The sequence below is a fragment of the Geotrypetes seraphini genome, chromosome 12, assembly GCF_902459505.1.
Source record: "Geotrypetes seraphini chromosome 12, aGeoSer1.1, whole genome shotgun sequence".
NCBI lineage: Eukaryota > Metazoa > Chordata > Amphibia > Gymnophiona > Dermophiidae > Geotrypetes > Geotrypetes seraphini.
In genome coordinates this window covers 23,961,492-23,983,353 of record NC_047095.1, presented here as the reverse complement: position 1 = coordinate 23,983,353, position 21,862 = coordinate 23,961,492, and the positions used below count along the sequence as shown (strand labels likewise).

At 42.9% G+C, this 21,862-nt stretch overlaps 1 protein-coding gene across 23 annotated transcripts in view; it reads left to right on the top strand.

Moving 5' to 3' along the window:
• The window catches only part of BRDT (bromodomain testis associated), a 244,221-nt gene that overhangs the window by 89,705 nt on the left and 132,654 nt on the right, over positions 1-21,862 (top strand). For all 23 annotated transcript variants that reach the window (XR_004536616.1, XR_004536631.1, XR_004536629.1 and 20 more), the window contains one exon: positions 13,990-14,260. Coding sequence is in view for 2 of the 23 variants with exons in the window: in XM_033916331.1 (XP_033772222.1) it covers positions 14,069-14,260 (192 nt within the window). In the remaining 21 variants the exon portion in view is untranslated. The remainder of the gene's footprint in view (positions 1-13,989; positions 14,261-21,862) is intronic.

The window sequence follows — 21,862 nt, the reverse complement described above, 5'->3', positions numbered from 1 at the left end:
TTTCTCAAGGAGACAGTGTAGTGTGTCATAGCAGTGGTGGCCCTGGGGAAGTTCTTTGCTTCTCTGGATTTTACAGAGGCTTACTTACATGTTACCATTTATCAGGTGCACTTGAAATTCCTCCGGTTTCATATTCTGGAAAATCATTACCAGTTTTCAGCTCTGTCTTTTGGCCTAGCATAGGCACCTCAGACCTTCACCAAGGTGATTGATGGTGGTCATGGCAGCTCATTTGAGGAAGGTGAGGCTGCAGGTACACCCGTACTTGGATGATTGACTGATAAGAACCCACTCGTTTGCCAAGGGTTGGCGCACAGTGAATCAGGTGGTCCAGGTCCTAGAAGGCCTGGGTTAGATTGTGAATTACAGGAAAAGCAATTTGACCCTGACGCAGTTCCTGGAATATGTTGGAGTCTTGTTTGACATGGCAGCTGGCTGAGTTTGTCTTCCAGAGGCACACAAGCAGAAGTTGTGCACTCAGATTTCTTGTCTTCTAGACAAAGCAGTTCATCTGCATGGGTCTATCTCTAGGTCCTGGGGTCCATGGCGGCCTCCGTAGATGTGGTCTCTTGGGGAAGGGCGCATATATGTCCACTACAGCACGTGTTGCTCTCTATGGGCTCCACAGACGGAAGCATTGCACACAGCTCTTCCTTGGACTCGAGCCCCGAACGAGCATGAATTGGTGGCTCCTTCCACAGTCCCTTTCCAGGGGTCTTGCTGCTGAGAATTCCATCTTGGGTGGTTGTGATGACAGATGCCAGTCTCCATGGTAACCGTTATCCCATTCAGGGGCATTGGATGCCCTCTCAAAATAAATAGTCAACCAATTTGGAACTGCGAGCCATTCGCTTGGCTCTGGTGAAATTGCAGAGGACTCTGGAGGGCCAAGCGGTCTGAGTCTTCTCCAACAATGCGACAGCAGTGGCATATGTCAATAACCTGGGAGGAATCAAGAGTGCTTCTCTGGCTCAGGAAGCCCGCCTGCTCTTTCTCTGGGTGAAGCATCATCTCAAAGCCCTTTCAGCAGTGCATGTGGCGGGAGTCATCAATGTTTAAGCAGACTTCCTCAGCAAACAAACCTTGGATCTGGGCGAGTGGGCGCTGTCCTCAGAAGTGTTTCAGGCTATTGTGTGGTGCTGGGGTTAGCCTTACTTTGACCTAATGGCAATGGCAAATAACTCGAAAGCCATCTGATTCTTCAGTCAAAAATCTGAGCCTGAAAGTGAGGGCCTAGACACCTGGTACAGCCATGGCCACAGGGAATTCTATTGTATGTTTTTCCTTCCTGGCCCATGATAGGTCGGTACCTTCGGCGAATTGCAACTCATCAGGGAAGTGTCATTCTGGTGGCTCCATACTCACCCTGCAGACCATGGTATGCAGATCTGGTGCATCTTCACATAGGTCGCAGCCTTTGGCTGCAGGCTTTTCCAGACTTTTTCTCTCAGGGTCCAGTCTGCATGGAGGATCCCGATCGCTTTGCTCTTATGGCATGGCTATTGAGCACAAATCATTAGAGTGCAAAGGATATTCTGATATAGAAATTTCTTCTCTTCTGAAATCTAAGAGGTCAACTACTGTGTCTATGCTAAGGCGTGGAAGACTTTCCAACATTGGTGCGACCAGGCCAGTGTGGAGCCGTGTTCTGCTCCAGTTTCAGGAGTACTAGCCGTTTTCCAGGTGGACCTCAATAAGGTTGTCAGTCCAAAAAGAGGTATCGAAATCCACAACAATGCGGAAAACAGAACGGATCCCAGATTAAATCAAGTACATACTTTATTGAATAAAAATACCTGATGTAGGCCATATTTTGCCCCAAAATAGGTCTGCATCAGGGGTCACTGAACTGAGTGTTAAGAGTTTACACTTAAATATATATTTGTCATCAATCAGAAACACTATAGAAACAGAAGAGAGACAAGAGGGAATTGATGAGGGCTGCCTCAGTAAGGGCCTCACTGTGGCTTCCTTTTGGGTCCAAGTCACAGGACTCTCTTGTTTCAGACCCCGGGACCATAGTTCTTCACTTGTATCTCACCCTGGCAATGATAGAGACGTGGCCAGATTTCTGAAAGTGCTCATCGCATTAGACCTCTAATCAAACCGCCATTCCCTTCGTGGGACCTTAGCTTGTTTTTGTCTGGCCTCACCAAAACTCTTTGAGCCTCTGCAAGATGCTTCTTTCTTGTACCTGACTCTATAGGCAGTTTTTCGGGTCACCATTACCTCAGAGAAATGTTTCTCGGAACTCCAGGCCCTGTCTTGTAGAAAACCTTTCATGAGGATTTCATAAATGGGGATCTCTCTCCACAAAATTCCTTTGTTTCTGCTGAAGGTGGTGTCGGCATTCCACGTTAATCAGGAAGTGTGTTTGCCTGTTTTTCAGCCTCCTGGTGCTAGGAAGCAAAATCGCATTTTAAAGAAGTTGGATGTACGCAGAGTTTTTCTGCATTATTTAGAGGTCATGAATGAGTTTTGTCTCTCTGACCATCTGTTTGTGGTGACTCATTCTTCTAAGTGGGGTGGTTCCACTTCCAAGGCCACTATTTTCAAATGGATCCGTAAGGCCATTTCATCAGCCTATATTCTTTGAGATAAAGAGTTTCCTGTTTCTGTTAAGGCACCTTCTAGCAGGAGGAGTATGGCCTCCTCGTGGGCCGAGGCTAGGGTGATCTTCCTTGAGGAGATTTGTAGAGCAGATACTTGGTCCACTCTGCACACATTTGCCAAATTTTGCAGAATGGATGTGGGGGCAAGACAGGACTTTGCTTTTGGATCCTCGATCTTAAGGGTTAGTGCTGTCAACCCACCCTAGCTTTTTGAGACTGCTTTTGTACGTCCCACATGTCTAAAATGACTCACCTATTGCACTACAAAAAGAGATTATATCCTTACCTTGATAATATCTTTTCCAGTAGATAGGTGAGTCATTCTAGACTCCCGCCCTATCCTTCCTCCACCTGCCTGCTGTCTAATTCTGTTTATGCTTCTCCATGTTTGTTTCTTAGATGCCAGCCAGCCTGCCAGCCCTTTTCGCACTTTGAAGAATTCTGTAAATATGTTCAAAGCGTATGCAGGGGGTAATTCCCAAGCTCCTTTGATGCTTTTGATGACTGGCTGTTTGTTGTTCTAATGTTTCCTTTTTGAGCAGAACAGTTGATTCTTGGGAATGTTCCCATTGGTGATCCTACTTCATGTACCATCGATGAAGCTCTTTGTGTTTGGGTTCTAACTACAGGTGGCAGTAGATCTCTCAGTGAAGTAGAGGAGAGTCAGAGAAAAAAATCCAGAGTGGATTCCTTCTGCAGATGGCTTGCAGCTATTGGGAGATAACACACATGCTTAGAACGACTCATCTATCTACTGGAAAAGATATTATCAAGATAATGATATAATCTCTTTATATTTAATTTTATGTAATTTGATAACACATGCCACCAGATTCATCCTGAGTCAAGTAACATCAGTAAAATAAATTGCAAAAAAGAAACCCATAACTAGACCACTAATTAGGGGTTGATATTCAAAGTGAGTTAACTAGTTAAGAGAGGCTCTTATATGGTTAATTCACACTGACCAGGTTCTGAGGGAATATTGAGTGACATTTATCTGGATAATGCAACTGAATATGCCTTCTAACTGTTAAAGCTGAAATAGGTTATAGTGTGAGCAGTCCAGGGGTGGATTTAAATTGGATAAGTGCTGATATTCAGCTCATAGCTGGTTAAGTTATACAGGCAATAGGACTGCATAAATAGCTGCCTTATCTTTGTATGGCTTAACTTATCCAATTAAGGACAGAATATTGGCACTTGTGTAGTTAAGCACTAGCTATCTGCATATACCTGGATATTTAATGTCAGGACCCAAACATGGCCCAGCATTGATTGAATATCTGGGTATAATTTCAATGGTAGTGGTCAACATTTTTTTAAAATGCTGAGCGCTACTAGCTGACCTTAGATTTTTACAGAAAGAGAGTTATATACTGACCTACCAATGCACTCACTCAGTTGCCCCTCACTATCTCTCTTCACTTATTCCCCATATGATTCCCCCCCCCCCATGAGCTCCGCTCAGCTGGTAAGTCCTTCCTATCTGTGCCCTTCTCTTCAACTGCCAACTCCAGACTCCGTCCCTTCTGCCTTGCTGCACCATATACAGTGGAACCTCGGTTTGTGAGTAACCCGGTTTGCGAGTGTTTTGCAAGACGAGCAAAACACTCAGCAAACTTTTGCCTTGCAAACCGAGCATGTTCCGATATACGAGCACCTCCCCCCCGCTTTAACCGGCATCGCACCCTCCGAACCGCATCGCAACCCCCCCCCCCGCGAGAATCGCATCGCACCCCCGTGCTGAAAGTGGCATCTGCCCGCCCTTCCTCTCAAACACGCTCCTTACCCCTTCTGCTGGTTGTGAGAGTGAAATCAAGCTCCTGCCTCTTGCCTGGGCCAGGCCTTGAGCATCTGTGCATGCTCAAGGCCTTCTTGAGCATACGCAGATGCTCAAGGAATTAATGAAAGGGCGTTGGCACATGCAATCGTGTTAGCATGCACTAACTGCTAAAGATACAGGAATATAATGGATATTTTTAACTTGGTGCACACTAACGGTCTTAACACCCTTTCATGAATTACTAGTATTACTTATATGGCTTTAATAAATGTAAAATGTATCTACCTGTTTTAACTGCATTAAAAATACCACAAAGTAGCTATATTTTTATTCAAACATAATCTAAATAGTGCCCAAAATCTAATTTGGAAGACAGGCAGTCCTTAAGAATAAACTAGTATGGCATAATAATATTTGTATCCTGAAGGTCTTACATACTCATATATGCTCCCTTTAGTATTTCCAAAGAAATATCAGTTCTCTTGTTGCTGTATTAAGTGATATGGTTTCAATGTTAATCCACTTTAAAGGTCATAAATAGAAATAGAAGAAAGTAAAAGAAAGTAAGGCAATACATTTTTTTATTGGACTAAATTACTATGTTTTTCGATATTATTCAGGTAATTAGACTTTACATTTCTTTGTTTCACTGTTTGCACATTATACTTTGTCTTACTAGTAGGTACAGGAACTTCTTAAAATATTCCCAAATCAGTCTTTCTTATAGATTGCTGCCTTAAGAACATAAGAATAGCCATACTGGGTCAGACCAGTGGTCCATCTAGCCCAGTATTTTCTCTTCATAGTGGCCAATCCAGGTCACAAGTACCTTGCAAAAACTCAACAGTAGCAAATTCCATGCTACCGATCCAGGGCAAGCAGTATCGCCCCCCCATGTCTGTCTTAATAGCAGACTTTGGACTTTTTCTTCAGGAACTTGTCCAAACCTTTTTTACAACCAGCTATGTTAACTGCTCTTACCACATCCTCTGGCAGTGCGTTCCAGAGCTTAACTATTCTCTGAATGAAAAAATATTTCCTCCTATTGGTTTTAAAAGTATTTCCCTGTAACTTCGACTGTTCCCTAGTCTTTGTAATTTTTCGTGGAGCAAAAAAATCGATCCACTTGCACCCCTGTTCCACACCACTCAATATTTTGTAGACTTGAAATAGGCCGCAGTCTAGGCCTACCTCGAGATAGAGACCTCACACGCTATATGCTGGTTTCAATCAATAAGTATATTATCAAATCAGTAACAGCTTACAAGAATAAAGCATTCAGCATATAGAGTAACAGAATGTGATCTTCAGGCCTGAGGATCCACTGACGTCTGTTTTGTTCACTTCCGCTTACAGGCCTGTTTTTATACATTTCTTGGTGGTCAACACCACGTTGGTCTAAATCACATGATACATTTTTATTGGTTCTTTTCTTACACGTCATTACATAAGTATATTCATTTATTGGTTTATACCTTTGTGTCACGCTATACATCTGTTCAGTTTACCGTAAGGCCTATCCTTTTCCCGCAAATGCCCCTTTGATTTACCATATAAGCAATTCCGAGCCTCACCCCTCCTCTGCTTCATTATCACAAGACATGTCTTACTAAATGATATTCTTGAGAATTCTATTTCTCACCATGAGATGTGTTCATCTTGTCATAATATCCTGCCAGGTGTGAGGCTCTGCTGCCATGCAAAAGAGTTAAGTTTTGCTTGCTTGTTCCTTCTCATAAGTTTCGCTTAGCCCAGCATTTAACTCAACAGGGTATTTCCCAATCAGTATGTGCCAGCTGGCAAATGTAGTAAGAAATGTCTTATAAATTGTTAATATACTGATTTATTAGAGCAGGAGGGGGAAAATGGTTTTTTTCTTCTTTGAGGTCTGGTTTCTTCACCTTTAGTATTATCCAAAGGACTTATTATACTTCACCTGCATCATGCCAGGACTTTCTAAGTGTATTTTCCTTTTATACCAGAGTTTTTCCGTGATTTTCCTCTTCCTCTCAGACTTCAATCATATCTCCCCTCAGCCATCTATTTTCCAAGTTGAAGAGCCCTAACCTCTTCAGTCTTTCCTCATATGAGAGGAGTTCCATCACCTTTATCATCATTGTCGCTCTTCTTTGAACCTTTTCTAATTCTGCTAAATCTTTTTTTTTTTTTTTTAATTTTTAGATATGGTGACCAGAACTGAATGCAATAATCAAGGTGAGGTTGCACCATGGAGCAATACAGAGGCATTATAACATTCCTAGTTTTGTTTATCACCTCTTTTCTAATAATTCCTAGCATCTTGTTTGCTTTTTTGGCCATGACCACACATTGGGCAGAAGGTTTCAGTGTATTGTCTGATGACACCTAGATTTTTTTCTTGGGTGCTGAGCCAACTGTTAACTATGATTTGGATTATTCTTCCCAATGTGCATCACTATGCATGTGACCACATTAAATTTCATCTGCTATTTGAATGCCCAGACTTCCAATTTCCTAAGTTCAATTTTTCACAGTCTGCATGTGTTTCAACAACTTTGAACAGTTTAGTTTTGTCTGCATATTTAATCACTTCACTCATTGTTCCAATTTCCAGATCTTTTATAAATATGTTAAATAGTACAGGTCTTAGTACAGATCTGAGCAGCGCTCCACTATTTACCCTCCTCCACTGAGAAAAATGGCCATTTAACACAACCCTGTTTTCTGTCTGATAACCAATTCCTAATCCACAACTGAATATTGCCTCTTATCCCATGACACTCTAGTTTTCTCAGGAGCCTCTCATGAGGAATTTTGTCAAAAGCTTTCTGAAAATCTAGATACACTACATCAACTTGATCACCTTTATCCACATGTTTATTCACACCTTCAAAGAAATCAAACATATTGGTGAGGCAAAACCTCCCTTGGCTGAACCCATGCTAACTCTGTCCCATTAAATAATGTTTAACTACGTGTTCCACAATGTTATTTATTATAATTGTTTACACCACTGTTCTTCAACCACCGGTCCATGGACCAGTGCTGGTCCGCGCAGGGCCGGCGGGATTGATTAACTTCAATTTCCTGCTGGTCAGCGCAGGGCCGGCAAGATCGAGATATTTTCAGCTGGTCCGTGCTGGGCCGGAGAGATCAAGGAGAGCTTCCGACAGTGGCTTTCTCCCCTCTCTGCAGCTCTCCTTACTTACCAGTGCAGCGATTCACGAAGGCAGCCTTGGGGCTTTTGCTGATGATGCAACTTCCTCTTTCCTCAGAGGCGGCGCAACCCAACAAAGGACCCGAGGCTGCCTTCCTGAATCGCTGCACTGGCAAGTAAGGAGAGCTGCTGGGAGGGGAGAAAGCCACTTTAGGAGGCTGGGAAGCTGCTGGGCAAGGGAAAAAAAAGAGACAGCTGCTACTGGTCCAGGAGTGGGAGAAGGAGAGATGCTGCTGGGAGGGGTGGAGGGCAAGGGAAAAAAGGGACAGCTGCTACTGGACCTGGAGAGGGAGAAGGAGAGATGCTGCTTGGAGGGGAGGAGGGAAAAGAGTCTGGGAAGCTTCTGGACAAGGGGAAAAAAGGGACAGCTGCTACTGGACTTGGAGAGAAGGAGAAGGAGAGATGCTGGGAGGGGAGGAAGGGAAGAGAGTTACTGCTGGACAGGAGGAGGAGGTAAAGGAGAAGGAAAAAAGGAAGGAAACAGCTGGCAGGGAGATTAGAGGAGGGGAAGGGGAGAGACTGGCATGAGAAAGTAGAGAGATTGATGATGGGAAGGGGTCAGCAGAGAAATAAGCAGAGAGGGACAACGATGGTAGATCAGGTGTAGGAGAGATAAAAATGAAGAGAGCAGTGAAGTTGGAATGAATCATGTAAAAAGGAGAGGGGGGCACAGGTTGGATGGAAAGGGGAGAGGGGCATAGAAAGAAGACAGATACCATATGGAAGGGGGAGAGGGCAGACAGTGGATGGAAGGGGCAGATGCTGGATTGAAGAGACAGAGAGAGCAGAAGCTGGAAGGAAGAGAGTGAAAAGAAGATGAAAGCAGAAACCAGAGACGACAAAAGGTAGAAAAAAATAATTTTATTTCTATTTTGTGATTAGAATATATCAGATTTGAAATATATATCCTGCTAGAGCTGGTGTTAGACATAACTGGGGACTACAAAGCCCAGGCAGTGCTTCTTTAGCTTCCAGCTGGCTTAGGGCGCTCTCTGACCAGGGGGCAGTTGCCCTAGTTGCACTCCCCTAACACTATTCCTGTCATGTGAGACTGCAGGATTCTGTTAGCATGATATTTCTGTGTAGCATGGCTTATTCAGTTTTCTTGATAGTAGATATGTCCTTGCTCTTTATTATTTGTATTTATAAAATGAGAATTGTACAGAATATTGTTTCTTTTATACTTTAATAAAATACATTCAATATAAAATCATAACTGAGGCTTGTGCGGATGGGATCAGATGATTTGTGGGGACTGAGTTCGCGGAGATGGGGCGGAAACGGGGTTTTAAAATTTTAGTCTTAGAAGTTTGCCGGTCCACAAAATAATTCTTTTATTTCTGCCGTTCCACGGGTGTAAAAAGGTTGAAAAACACTTGTTTACACTGTTTTGACCGGCACTGAAGCAAGGCTTCCTGGTGAGTAATTTCACGGATCTTCCCTGAAACCTTTTTTAAAAATTGGTGTAACACTAGTCACCTGTGACAATTTAGCAAAGGTTACAGATAACTAACAGCAGATCAGCAATTTCATGTTTGAGTACTTTCAGTACCCTGGGATGTATACCATCTGGTCTAGGTGATTTACCACATATAACATCGCTGTATACGCACAGCCTCCTCTTTAGTATATGCCTTTTTTTTACTACTGCTATTCATGTAACATCTCTGTAAATGTAACAACACTATAATATGTATCATCGCTGTAAATGTACAGTCTCTTCTATTGTTAACCGCATTGAACTTCCATGGTATTGCGGTATACAAGAATAAAGTTATTATTATTATTATAATTTGTCAATTTGGCCTATTATGTCTTCCAGGTTCACCAAGATTTATTTTAGTTTCTCTGAATCATCACCCTTGAAAACCATTTTAGGTTCAGGTAGATCTCTTATATCATCTTCCACAAAGACAAAAGCAAATAATTCATTCATTCTGTTCGCTATGGCCTTATCCTATCTAAGTGCCCTTTTGCTCCTTGATCGTCACATAGATTCCCTCACAGGTTTTCTGCTTCTGAAGCATCTAAAAAAGTTGTTGCTATGAGATTTTGCCTCTTTAGCAAATTTCTCTTCATATTCTTTTTTCTTTATCAAGTTTTCTTTATCAAGTCTTTGCATCTAACTTGCCAGTGCTTTTGTCTCTTCTTATTTTCTATATTTGATACTTTTTCCATTATTTAAAGGATGGTTTGTTTTTTTTTGGCTCTAATAGCCTCTTTCACTTCACCTTTTAACCATGTCGGTTCTTGTTTTCTCTTCTTTCCACCTTTGTTAATACAGTAAAACCTTGGATTGCAAGTAACTTGGTTTGCAAGTGTTTTGCAAGACAAGCAAAGTATTTGATTAAATTTTAACTTTATATACAAGCAAAGTCTTATACTGTATATACAAGTACCTCAAGAAGGACATGGCGGTACTCGAGAGAGTCCAAAGGAGAGCAACGAAACTGGTAAGAGGGCTGGAACACTGCCCATATGCCGAGAGGTTGGATAGGCTGGGGCTCTTCTCTCTGGAAAAAAGGAGGCTCAGGGGTGATATGATAGAGACCTTCAAGATCATGAGGGGCATAGAGAGGGTGGATAGGGACAGATTCTTCAGGCTGAAGGGGACAACAGGTACGAGGGGGCATTCAGAGAAACTGAAGGGAGATAGGTTCAAAACGAATGCAAGGAAGTTTTTTTTTCACCCAAAGGGTCGTGGACACTTGGAATGCGCTACCGGAGGACGTGATTGGGCAGAGTACGATACAAGGATTCAAACAGAGACTGGACGGATTCCTGAGGGATAAAGGGATCGTGGGATACTGAGAAAGCTAACCAGAAAATAAGTATAGAAACCCGACCAGGTCGTGCATGTGCAAGACCGGAGGGCTAGGACTTTGATGGTAAGATAGGACTCAATAGGAAACCAAGGTGGCATGGGGGCCCCTTCTGGTGATTTGGACAGGTCGTGACCTGTTTGGGCCGCCGCGGGAGCGGACTGCTGGGCAGGATGGACCTATGGTCTGACCCGGCGGAGGCACTGCTTATGTTCTTATGTTCTTATACAGTATACATGCGTCACATCATCACAGCTGAGTTGATGGTTCTTCTCTCTTTGACGCTGTGGGAGTGGAGTGACTGTTCTAAACGAGTGAGGTCTTGCAATACAAGTACGTATAGTATTTTGTATTAAAGTTTTTGGGTTGTGGAACGAATCATCTGAGTTTCCATTATTTCCTATGGGGAAATTTGCTTTGATATACGAGTGCTTTAGATTACAAGCATGCTTCTGAATTATGCTCACAAACCAAGGTTTTACTGTACATGGAATACATCTGGTCTTGACTTCCACGATGGTATTTTAAAATAATGCCCATGCCTGGTTTACAGTCCTAACCTTTCCCACTGATCCTTTTAGCTTCTTTTTAATGATTTCCCTCATTTTATCATAGTTGCCCTTTTGAAAATTAAATGCCACTACAGTAGATTTCTTAAGCAATGTCACTCTAATTTGATCACTTTATGATCACTGTTTCCCAGTGGACCCAACACAATTACTTTTCGCACTATATCCTGCATTCCACTGAGCACCAAATCTAAAATAGCTTTCCCACTTGTCAGTTCCTGTACCAGTTGCTTCAAGAAGCCTTTAACTGCCATCATGTTTCTATGTTTCTATTATGGGATCTCTTAGAGAGAGGAAGAGATAATGGATACTGTGGGTGGGAAGACTGTATGGGCCATTTGGCCTTTATCTACCATTATGTTTCTATGTTTCTATTTATTATGTCTAGGAATTTTATTTCCCTAGCACTCCCTGATGTAACATTTATCCAGTCATTGTTTGGGTGATTTGCTTTCCTAATCTTTGAAAACTTTTCTTCATCTGTCTGCTCATTCTGTTTGGGGGGACTAAGCAAGACCCGCTTAGCCTGTTAGAGACTATCCCTAGCAGAAAGTTCAAATTTAAAAATTATAAAAGGCTTTTATACCAATGTTTCTCAACACACGGTGTGCGTACTCTTGGGTGTACATGGGCCACTTGTTGGGGGTACGCAGTATGGTTGCCACGGAGAATATTCCCTGCCTAGCCGTCCATCGAAGCCGATCTGCAGCTGCCAAAGATCCCTCCTTGCTACCCGTCCCACCCGCTGAAGCTGCTGCCGGGGATCCCTGCCCACCCAGCTCTCCTCCGTCCCTCCCAAAGCGGCCTACAGGGCTTCTTCCAATATCAGAGGAAAACCTTCTAGGGGGGGAGGTTCCCAGTTACCTCCTTGCCACACTCGCTCCTTCAGTGGTTTGTAGTGTGGATACGCAGCCGGCAGCAGTTCACACATTGCACGAACTGACCCAGAAACCTCTCTGACATCAGAACTAATGTTGGAGGGAAGGCTTGTGGGTCAGCCACATGCAGCGTGTGAATTGCTGCCTACGCGTCCCCCCAACAAGCCGCTGAAGGTAGATGGAATGAGTGCGGCTCAAACAAGTAATAGTGCATGATCTTCTGGGACAAAGGGAAAAAGGAGTGGGGGGGGAGGAGTATGTTGGGGCATTGGAGGGGCATGATTTGGGGACGACTGGAAGGCAGGGAGGGAGAGGGGGCACAAACTCGACTTAGAAGGAAGGGAGGTGGCATGAATATGGGACACAGAAGGGAGGGAGGAAGGAGGTACTAACTTGGGACATAGGAGGGAGGGAAAAGAAAGGGTGAATTGTTGGGCATGAGTGTGTGAGTGAGAGGGAAAGAGATGGTGGCACATGGGGAAAGGAAGAAAGAAGAAAATTGGGCATAGAGAGAGAGAGGAGTGAGGGTAGAGATGCATGGGGAAGAGAAGAATGAGAGGGAGAAATGTTGGATATAGTGTGGAGAGCAAACAGAGGGACAAGTTGAAGGGGATGTAAGGGGGTGGAATATTGGACATAGTGATGGAGGGAGAGATGTGGCATTGTGTTGGAGAGTGGTGATAGAAGGAGAAATGGGCATGGAGCTGGTAGGCAGTGGTGAAAAATGCTGCACATGATCCGGGGGATGAGAGAGGGAGAAATGATGGACTCATGGGAGGGATAGAGAAAGAGATGTTGGTTAGGGAAGGGAATGAGGTCCGGACTCCGGAGAAGAGGAAGTGTACAGGAGGCAGAAATAAATAAATATTGGATGCACAGTCAGAAGGAAGTGCAGAGATTCATGAAATCACCAGCCAACAAAAGTAGTAAAAATTATTTTATTTTCAATTTAGTGATCAAAATGTGTCCGTTTTGAGAATTTATATCTGCTGTCTACATTTTGTACTATATTTTTCTGTTTTTGTATAGTTGTTAGTAAGATGACATTGCATATTTTAAAGTCATCTGCCTTGACTTCTTTGAAACCCCTCCCCCCTGGATATAAATGATAATTAATATTTTCTCTGCATACAATGTACTTTGTTTTGTTTTTTTAATTTTGTAGTTACCATTATGTATTAATAAGATTATATTGTGTGTATATGAAAAATGGATGGAAGAAATTGTATTACAATTAGTACCGTATATACTCGAATATAAGTTGATCCGAATATAAGTTGAGACCCCCATTTTTCCCCCCAAAGAGGAGGAAAAATGGTTGACTCAAATATAAGTCGGGTGGTTTAATATTCAAGTGTCCTGCCTTGCTAGGTTCTGCACTCAGCCCCCTGCCAAGTTCTGCACCCACCCTTGATAGGCTGCTGCAAGTTCTTGCGGGATTCGCAGTTCTCTTGGCAGCCTATCAAGGAGCGGTGCAGGGCCAGCCGGGAGCACGAAAAGCTCGCTCCTGTGTGCCGGCTCGGGTGTGCCGCTGGCTATTACCTTTACAATCTTCAGGATTTCAGCGCAAGATACAAGCTGAACCACCAGGGAACAGGTATGCGAGGAAGGGAAGGAGAGAGGGTGGTAATTATTAGTGTTGGCCAGGGCAGAAGACAGGAGGGATCCCTCCTGTCCCGGCCTAAGGCAGGCCTGTAGGAAGTCCGGGAGGGTTTTGGGTGATCACTGGGGGATGACCCGGATATAAACTGGGACCCCTATTTTTGAGCCCCAAAATCCCAGTTTATAGTCAAATATATATGGTACTATTATTATGAGTGTGGGTCTGGGACGGAGCTTGGGTGGGGGTACTTGACTGATATTTGTTAGACTTAGGGGGTACTTGGTTTTAAGAAGTTGAGAAACACTGGTCTACATCCACTGGTAGAGGGACACAACCCCACCTATCTGGACTAGTCTGATAGGACTAAAAGTAAGAAATTTATTAGGTAAAACATAACTCTTCCATTTTGATAATCCTCTGTTGGACTATGCTACAGATTTAAAATTTATGAATAAAACTATTTGTATTTACAATATCTTGGACACAAGAGTATTGCATTGACGCCTTTAAATCTTCTTTTCAGGTTACCTAAATGTGTAATTTGGACCTTGAAACAGAAGTGGACACTGGAGATCAGAGGCTACAGTTAGACATTTTAAGAAATGTCCATCCCAAACAGGCAACAGCATACAATGATGAACCCTCCCCCACCAGAATACATAAATCCTAAGGGAACTGGGTGTTTAACAAATCAGCTTCATTATTTAGAGAATGTTGTCATGAAGGCCCTGTGGAGACACAGTTTTTCCTGGCCATTCCAACATCCTGTAGATGCAGTGAAACTAAACCTTCCTGTAAGAATCTTTCCTTTTGTTGTTTATGAGAATATTTATATGAAATCCTGCAGTTTCTGAGAGCAGTATTTTCTATAATTTTTTTTCAGAAAAACAGCACTGTGGAGTGGTCTACGTCCCTAGGACGGTCCTGATCTCCACAGTGATGGACCCAGGATCCACAAGAAGTACGAAATGTTCAAGAACAGAAAGTGTGGAACCAGATCCTGGACTTTCAAGAGTAAAAATTGAATAGTTTATTGATCCCTTTACCAAATACAATATAAAAAAATATATTAAAAGATAATAAAAGCCAAACACAATACAGAAAGATGTAATCACTGTGTTGTATATTGCAGTAGTCTAGTGGTCTGACCCTACATGGGCCGTGTTTCGGCAGTATTCTGCCTTCCTCAGGGGTCCTTTGAACACAGCTAAAATAACAGCAGCATCACAGAAACATCTGCAAAAAAAGTATGGTGCTCCTACCGTGCCAGCATGGTAGGAGCACAAGACTACTTTTTTTTGCAGATGTTTCTTTGATGCTGCTGTTATTCAAAGGACTCCTGAGGAAGCCACAATACTGCCGAAACACATCCCATGTAGGGTCAGACCACTAGAATACAACACAGTGATTACATCTTTCTGTATTATGTTTGGCTTTTATTATCTTTTAATATGTTTTGTGATAATTGTATTTAGTAAAGGCATCAATAAACTATTCAATATTTACTCTTAGAAGTCCAGGATCTGGTTCTATAATTTTATTCACCATGTTTCTATAGAATTGTACATTTGGTATGCAATTAATTGCACTGAAATTGATTTAAAACAAGTAGATTTGTATGCTTCTAGCATAATTCAAAGGAGGTGTGTTTCCTACCGTGGCTTGACTTGAGTCCCCAGGAGCAGCAGAGCATATTTTTGGTAGGAAGAGCCAAATAAACCAACTGACCTGTGTCCTCAAGCTCTCTAGCATTTCACTGACACTGACAGTGACACTGTGATAGTTCCTACGTGTACTTTTTTTTCTCTACTATGACCACCTAACTTGAATTGCTAATGTCAAAATGTCTTTGTTCTCAAAAACACTTTCTAGGGTGATTCACTTGGAGTGCTTTAACAATCCAGCATGTAAGAATTTAAATGAGTAATAAAACACAGTAACGACCACTGCATCTTACTGTTGTTGCCACTTATATTATATTGAATTGGATCCAATGAAAATAAAGGTCCCAACAGAAACTAACCTGTACAGTAACAATAGCATTGGTTCTCATTCTTCAGTGAATCTGCTCCACAGTCTACTATTTTTCTTTTCTTTTGTGTATCAGGAATAGTGTCCTATGAAATAGTGTGTATGCCTTTTGTACTGTATTGATGCATATATAAAAACAGTTCCCTAGAGCTATTACTAGTAATCATTTTTATAGCATCACTAAACACATGTAGCACTCTAGAAATGGTTCCTTCTTTGTAGAGCTTACAATCTAGTGATGATAACATGCTGGATAAACAGAATTTTGTTCATTAAGAAAATGGTTAAAATGAAGAAAGCTATGATTTGGAGAAATAGAAGGCCAAAGAGAGCATTGCACACCAATTGAGGAATAATAATAGCTTTATTTATATCCCGTCATATCTTTTCAGTTCAAGACGGTATACAGTAAAGTGGAGATACAGTGTAGGTACCGCAGGTACTTGATACATAAGAAGAGAGCAGCTAGATTACAGCAAGGGTTTAGATATAGAGGTGGGGGGGAGGGATTGTGCAGGTAGGAGGGTTGAGGGTGGGCTGGATGAGTTCCATAGGATTAGATAAACTTGTCGAATAAATGGGTTTTCAGAGATTTTCCAAAGGATTGGTATGATGGAGAGTTCAGGAGGCGTGTGCTAAGGGAGTTGTTCCAGATGCTTGCCTGGAAGGATAGTGTCTGTTTCAAGCATATAATGCAGCAAGATGGATAAAGTGAAGTTAGAAGTTGGTCATGGTGGAGAAAGGCATGGTGAGGAATTGCAAAGGGACTTGAACAAACTAGGAGAATGGGCGACAAAATGGCAAATGAAGTTCAACGTTGAGAAATGTAAAGTATTGCATGTGGGAAGCAGAAACCCGAGGAAATACGATGGGAGGGATGTTATTGAATGAGAGTACCCAAGAGAGGGACTTGGGGGTAATGGTGGACAGGTCAATGAAGCCGACGGCACAGTGTGCAGCGGCCGCTAAGAGAGCGAATAGAATGCTAGGTATAATCAAGAAGGGTATTACAGCCAGGACGAAAGAAGTTATCCTGCCGCTGTATCGGGCGATGGTGCGCCCACACCTGGAATACTGTGTTTGGTCGCCATACCTTAAGAAGGATATGGCGTTACTCGAGAGAGTTCAGAGAAGAGCGACACGTCTGATAAAAGGGATGGAAAACCTTTCATACGCTGAGAGATTGGAGAAACTGGGTCTCTTTTCCCTGGAGAAGAGGAGACTTAGAGGGGATATGATAGAGACTTATAAGATCATGAGGGGCATAGTGAGAGTAGAGAGGGACAGATTCTTCAAACTTTCAAAAAATAAAAGAACAAGAGGCCATTCGGAAAAGTTGAAAGGGGACAGATTCAATACAAATGCCAGGAAGTTCTTCTTTACCCAACGTGTGGTGGACACTTGGAATGCGCTTCCAGAGGACGTTATAGGGCAGAATACAGTACTGGGATTTAAGAGAGGATTGGACATTTTCCTGCTGGAAAAGGGAATAGAAGGGTATAAATAGAGAATTACTGCTCAGGTCCTGGACCTGTTGGGCCGCCGCGTGAGCGGACTGCTGGGCAAGATGGACCTCAGGTCTGACCCAGCAGAGGCATTGCTTATGTTCTTATGTTCTTATAAATAATGCTTTCCCAGTGAAGGGACATGTTGACGAGGTCCGGTTGATCTAGACCTGATTTTTTTCCTATTGTACAATCAGTCCTTGGAGCACGCCCAGCCAGTTAGAGTTTCAGGATATCCATATTGAATTTGCATATTTGAATTTCCAGTGCAATATGTGAGACATTTTAGACAATAGGGTTATTTCCCCATACTTGCATGCATTGCAGAAGAAATCCATTCCGGATTTTCCTCTCTGCCTCTGTAGTACTTCACTGATCAGTTTAGCACCCTCTACAGTATTTCTTTCTGTATGCATATCTGTAGCTGTGTGTGTTCTGCTCTCCTCATTTTATTGTTTTAATTTGATGTAGTTTTGTGCCCTTTTCGCATTTTAAACAAATTTGGAGCTCTGCCTGCTTGAGAATTCCCAGACTTTGGTCTGTAGCTAACAGGCTGATCCCTTTTGGGTACCTGTTAGCCAGTCTGCATAGTTTTCCTTGGAGCTCAGGGCCATCCCTGAACTAGTCTCACCTTCTGAATTTCCATCTAATTGGAACAACAACTATAACACCATCTTAGATGTGTAATTTGGACAGTATGAAATTGCCACTAAGTACTCCATAAAGACATTCAGATGATGTTAAAAAGTGGTATGATATTGGACTATTGGAAATGAAGCATTCTGTAAGACGCCTCAAGAAAAATGGTTAAAATCTAAACTAGCCAAGGATAAAGTAAAATGGAGACTAGAAGTTAAAAATTATAAACTTATGTTAAGTGACAAATGAAAAACGTATTATTCAGCTAAAGTTGGTGCTACTACTTGTAATGTTAAAAAACTATTTCAATTAATCAATAATACATTCAATGTAACACAAAAGAAGCAATCTTCTTGGTCACCTCTCCCATCCGCAGATGATTTAGCCAATTTTTTTAAGTTTTTTATTCATTTTTCATATAACAACAAGTGTACCACTTAAATTTATACAATTTCATTACGTACACACTCGATATTCCTTCATACATTACTATACTATATATATAATGTATTATTATATAATCCTTTACTATAATTTTGAAACAGTATATAATATTTAATAAGTATACCAACTATTTCTCAATTATAAACCCATCCCCTCCCCTTCCTTTCGCAACTGCATATAATACTACAAGATATATTGATAAATTATTTATATTTATATTATTTATATTTATATAGCCAATTTTTTTAGTTCCAAGGTATTATCTTTTAGATCTTCATTTTCATTTGGTTCATTTCTATCAGTTTTTAGCTTTTTGACCTTTAGGCCACTTTGAGGCCCTCTTTTAACCCATAGAGCACTGGCGTTATTCAGTACACATTTCATTCAAGCTCCCCAGGCCATTGAGCCTTTTTACTTCATGTTGGCTGTTTTTTTCCCTGCACATCAAAGAGGGTGCCAAGCAACTTCAAGAAAAGTACTCTTTAGGGTGGTTTGTGAGATGTGCTTTTTTCTGTCTGAATTACGGTGTTCCTTTTTATGATTGTTTATTTTTATGTTGTAAACCATTGAAATGCCCTGTAAAGTGATATAAACCTGTACTTGATATAATCAGACTATTTCAAACTCTGATCCCCACAATTGGTGTGTTCAGTGTCTATGTCCTAAACATTGGGACATTCATTGTGAACTCTGACTGGATATGCAAAAGAGGTCACTCAAAGACTGACAAATTAAGTCCGATAAACTTTTCAGTTTGGCATTCACATCAAGCCTGACACTCAACCTGCATCCACACCAGCATTGGTATCAACAGCATGTTACCAACGCCATGTACACCGACGCCATATAGCATCAAACATCAGGCTCTCTTCAGAGACAAGACTTGACCTCGTCTTTATCCATGCCTCTTGCATTAGCAGACACATCATGTCAGAAAGCTAAGAAGCTTAAACATTCCTTCCCTTCCAGGTTTGGCATGGTGTCCTCCCAGAGGTCCACCTCCTTGACTCATAGTAAGTGTTGATGCACCAGGGATTGCTCTCCATTGTTACAGATCATATTTCCTCCTAGGCGTGCCCTGACATCGAGGATTCCCCATGCACAGACCAGCACCGCAGAATGCTTCCACACTTGGTGCAGATGCCAACTCTTCAAGAGGAGATCCAGGCTGTGCTCCACACGAGATTTTGGGGCTACTGCAGATGCAGTCTTCATAAGGCTTTAAAGGCTTCCATGTCAGCCTCTGCCCAGCCTATGGATACTTCGAGACATTGATAAAGGATGAGGTCATGCACCCTGTTTGACATCGAACATTGGGGTTGGCACAAACCCACACATTCATTGGCAGAGGAGATATCTCCTGGTTTAGGGCATTGATCCCTGGTCACAATGCACAGTTGACCCTCCTCTCGACGCACACCCCTGTTTCATCTAGGAGGGAATATTTTGAGGAGTCTGACTCAAATATCTCCAGATCTGCCAGACTTGTCAGCAGAAGAATCCTATAGCGCACCATCTTATCCTCTGCCTCAAAGGTTGAAGTCTTCACCAGAAAGCATATCTTTTACTGGCTTTGTAAGGCAAATGGGTCAATCTCTACACATTAAAATGAAGACAGGAAGAACCTCACTCTGAGTATTTTGAGCTCCTTAACTATGAATCATCTCCAAATGACTGTATTAAAGTGCCTTTGCATAAAGTCATAAGAGACTTGGACTTGGGCAGCTGCTCATGGGATACTTCTCAGGGCAGTTTACTTAGAAGAGAAACAGAATGTTCTTGCAAAACAGCTGAGTAGTCTTTTTTTCAGCCTCACAAATGGTCTCTTAGAACAATTAACTTCCACAATTCCAGACTCTTTACCCTACAACCACCTGGCTTCAGATGCCTTTCTTATCTGTTGGGCAGTGGCGTAGTAAGGGGGATGGGCGCCATCTTGTGGGGGGTGCTGGCGCCTCTCCTCCTCTCTGACCCCCTGCTGCATGCAGGCGCCTTCCCTTCCCTTCCCTCCCTCGTACCTACTTAGGGCCAGATGCACAAAGCTCTGACACCATGGTAAAAAATACCATGGTGGGAGCGATTTTTCTTTTACTAGCAATTCTCAGCACAATAGCATGCAATTTATATGCATGCTATTATTGCAGAAAATCGCTGGTACAAAGGAGGAGGAACTGGCACTTGCTCTTCCTCCTGCCTGCCTTGTCAAAAAAAGCAGCCCCTGCTCTCCCTACCTGCAGATGCAGCTAATCAGGGCAGGGAAATCATCCATCATCTGAGCCGGCAGGATTCCCCAAAGCAGCAATGGTTTCAGGGAAGTCCTGCCGGTTTGGTTGATCGGTGGATTCCCCTCCCCTGATCAGTTCAATTGGCAGGAAGAGGCTGCTTTTTTTAAATTAATAGATGCAGCTGTTGTGCTTCACACAGCTGCAGCCATTTAAAAAAAAGAAAGAAGTTGCGTGAGCCCAAAACTAGGACCCCTGACATCACCAAGCCCTCGGCCTCCTGATCCCACCGATTCCTCACACTACTCCAAAACAAACTCCTGGTGGTCTAGTGGCTGAGGAGGAGAAAGTCAGACCCCCGACACCGCCCCCGTACCTTTTGTTGAAACTCAGCCAGAAGGGATGCCCACTCCCTTCTGCCTTGAAGGGCCACCTCTTCAAAATGGCAACTCTTCCCTCTCCGGGTGTATCCTGGGATGCACTGGGAGGGGCCTGAGGCTTTGTTTGGCTCAGGTGCCTAAGGTTCTTCCTCCAGGGAGGGGCCTTATGTGCCTGAGCCAATCGGGGCTTTAGGCCATCCAGTGCATACCAGTGATGCACCCGGAGAGGGAAGAGTTGCCATTTTGAAGAGGTGGCCAGTAAAAGAACAGCGCCGTTCGGTGCGCCGACGAAGGCGCGCGACAAAGGCGTGTATGCCTTAGTGCGCGCCTTTGTGAAGCAACTGCAGGGAAGCAGTCCAACCACCATAGACGGCAGATACGACCATTCTCCCCAAAAATTTTCTGAAAACCACTTTCTACTCTGAACCGACTCCATCCTACCAGCCTTCCAGGAAAGAAAGCTATCTCAATGCTTCCGACGCCGGGAAACCACCCACTCCACCAAACTCAGAGGGAACACCAGCGGTCTTACCCTCAGTGAGTGAGTCCCACTTCACTTACTCCCCCCAACCAACTGGAAGAGGAAACATTCCCAGATCAGAACTCACAAGTGAGCATAGCAGACTCCCTAACACAACAGGACAGAGTGGAAGAAAGACACTCTCCCCTCCCCCAACCTTCTCTACACCTCCCAGATTCTTGCACCTCACACCAGGTACCAGGCTAAAGAAGATACCCCTCTACACACAAAAACACAATGTCTCCCGGTTTAACAAGTTTACTCATCCATCTACTACTCTTCCTATTCCTAACCAACAGAAAAACAGCAGGGTACCATACATCCTCAATCCCAACCTTAACAGAATCCTATAGGCATCCTCAACAATCCAAAAAACTCTACTCTACCAGAAACCTGATAGACTGCTCCTCATTCAACCATATCAGCATACCTACTAGCTGGGGAAAAAGACCACCCCCAAAACCAAGATCTTCAGTCCACAATTCTCACCCTCAAACTAAAAATTTCCTCCACCCAAAATGCACCCCCTCTCCCCACACAAACTATACCACACTAGCCTGTGCATATATGAACATCAGATCAATAAGCACAGAAGCAAACCTTATAAAGGACTGGATAGTTAAAAAAAACAGTTAAGTTGCTTATTCCTAGCCGA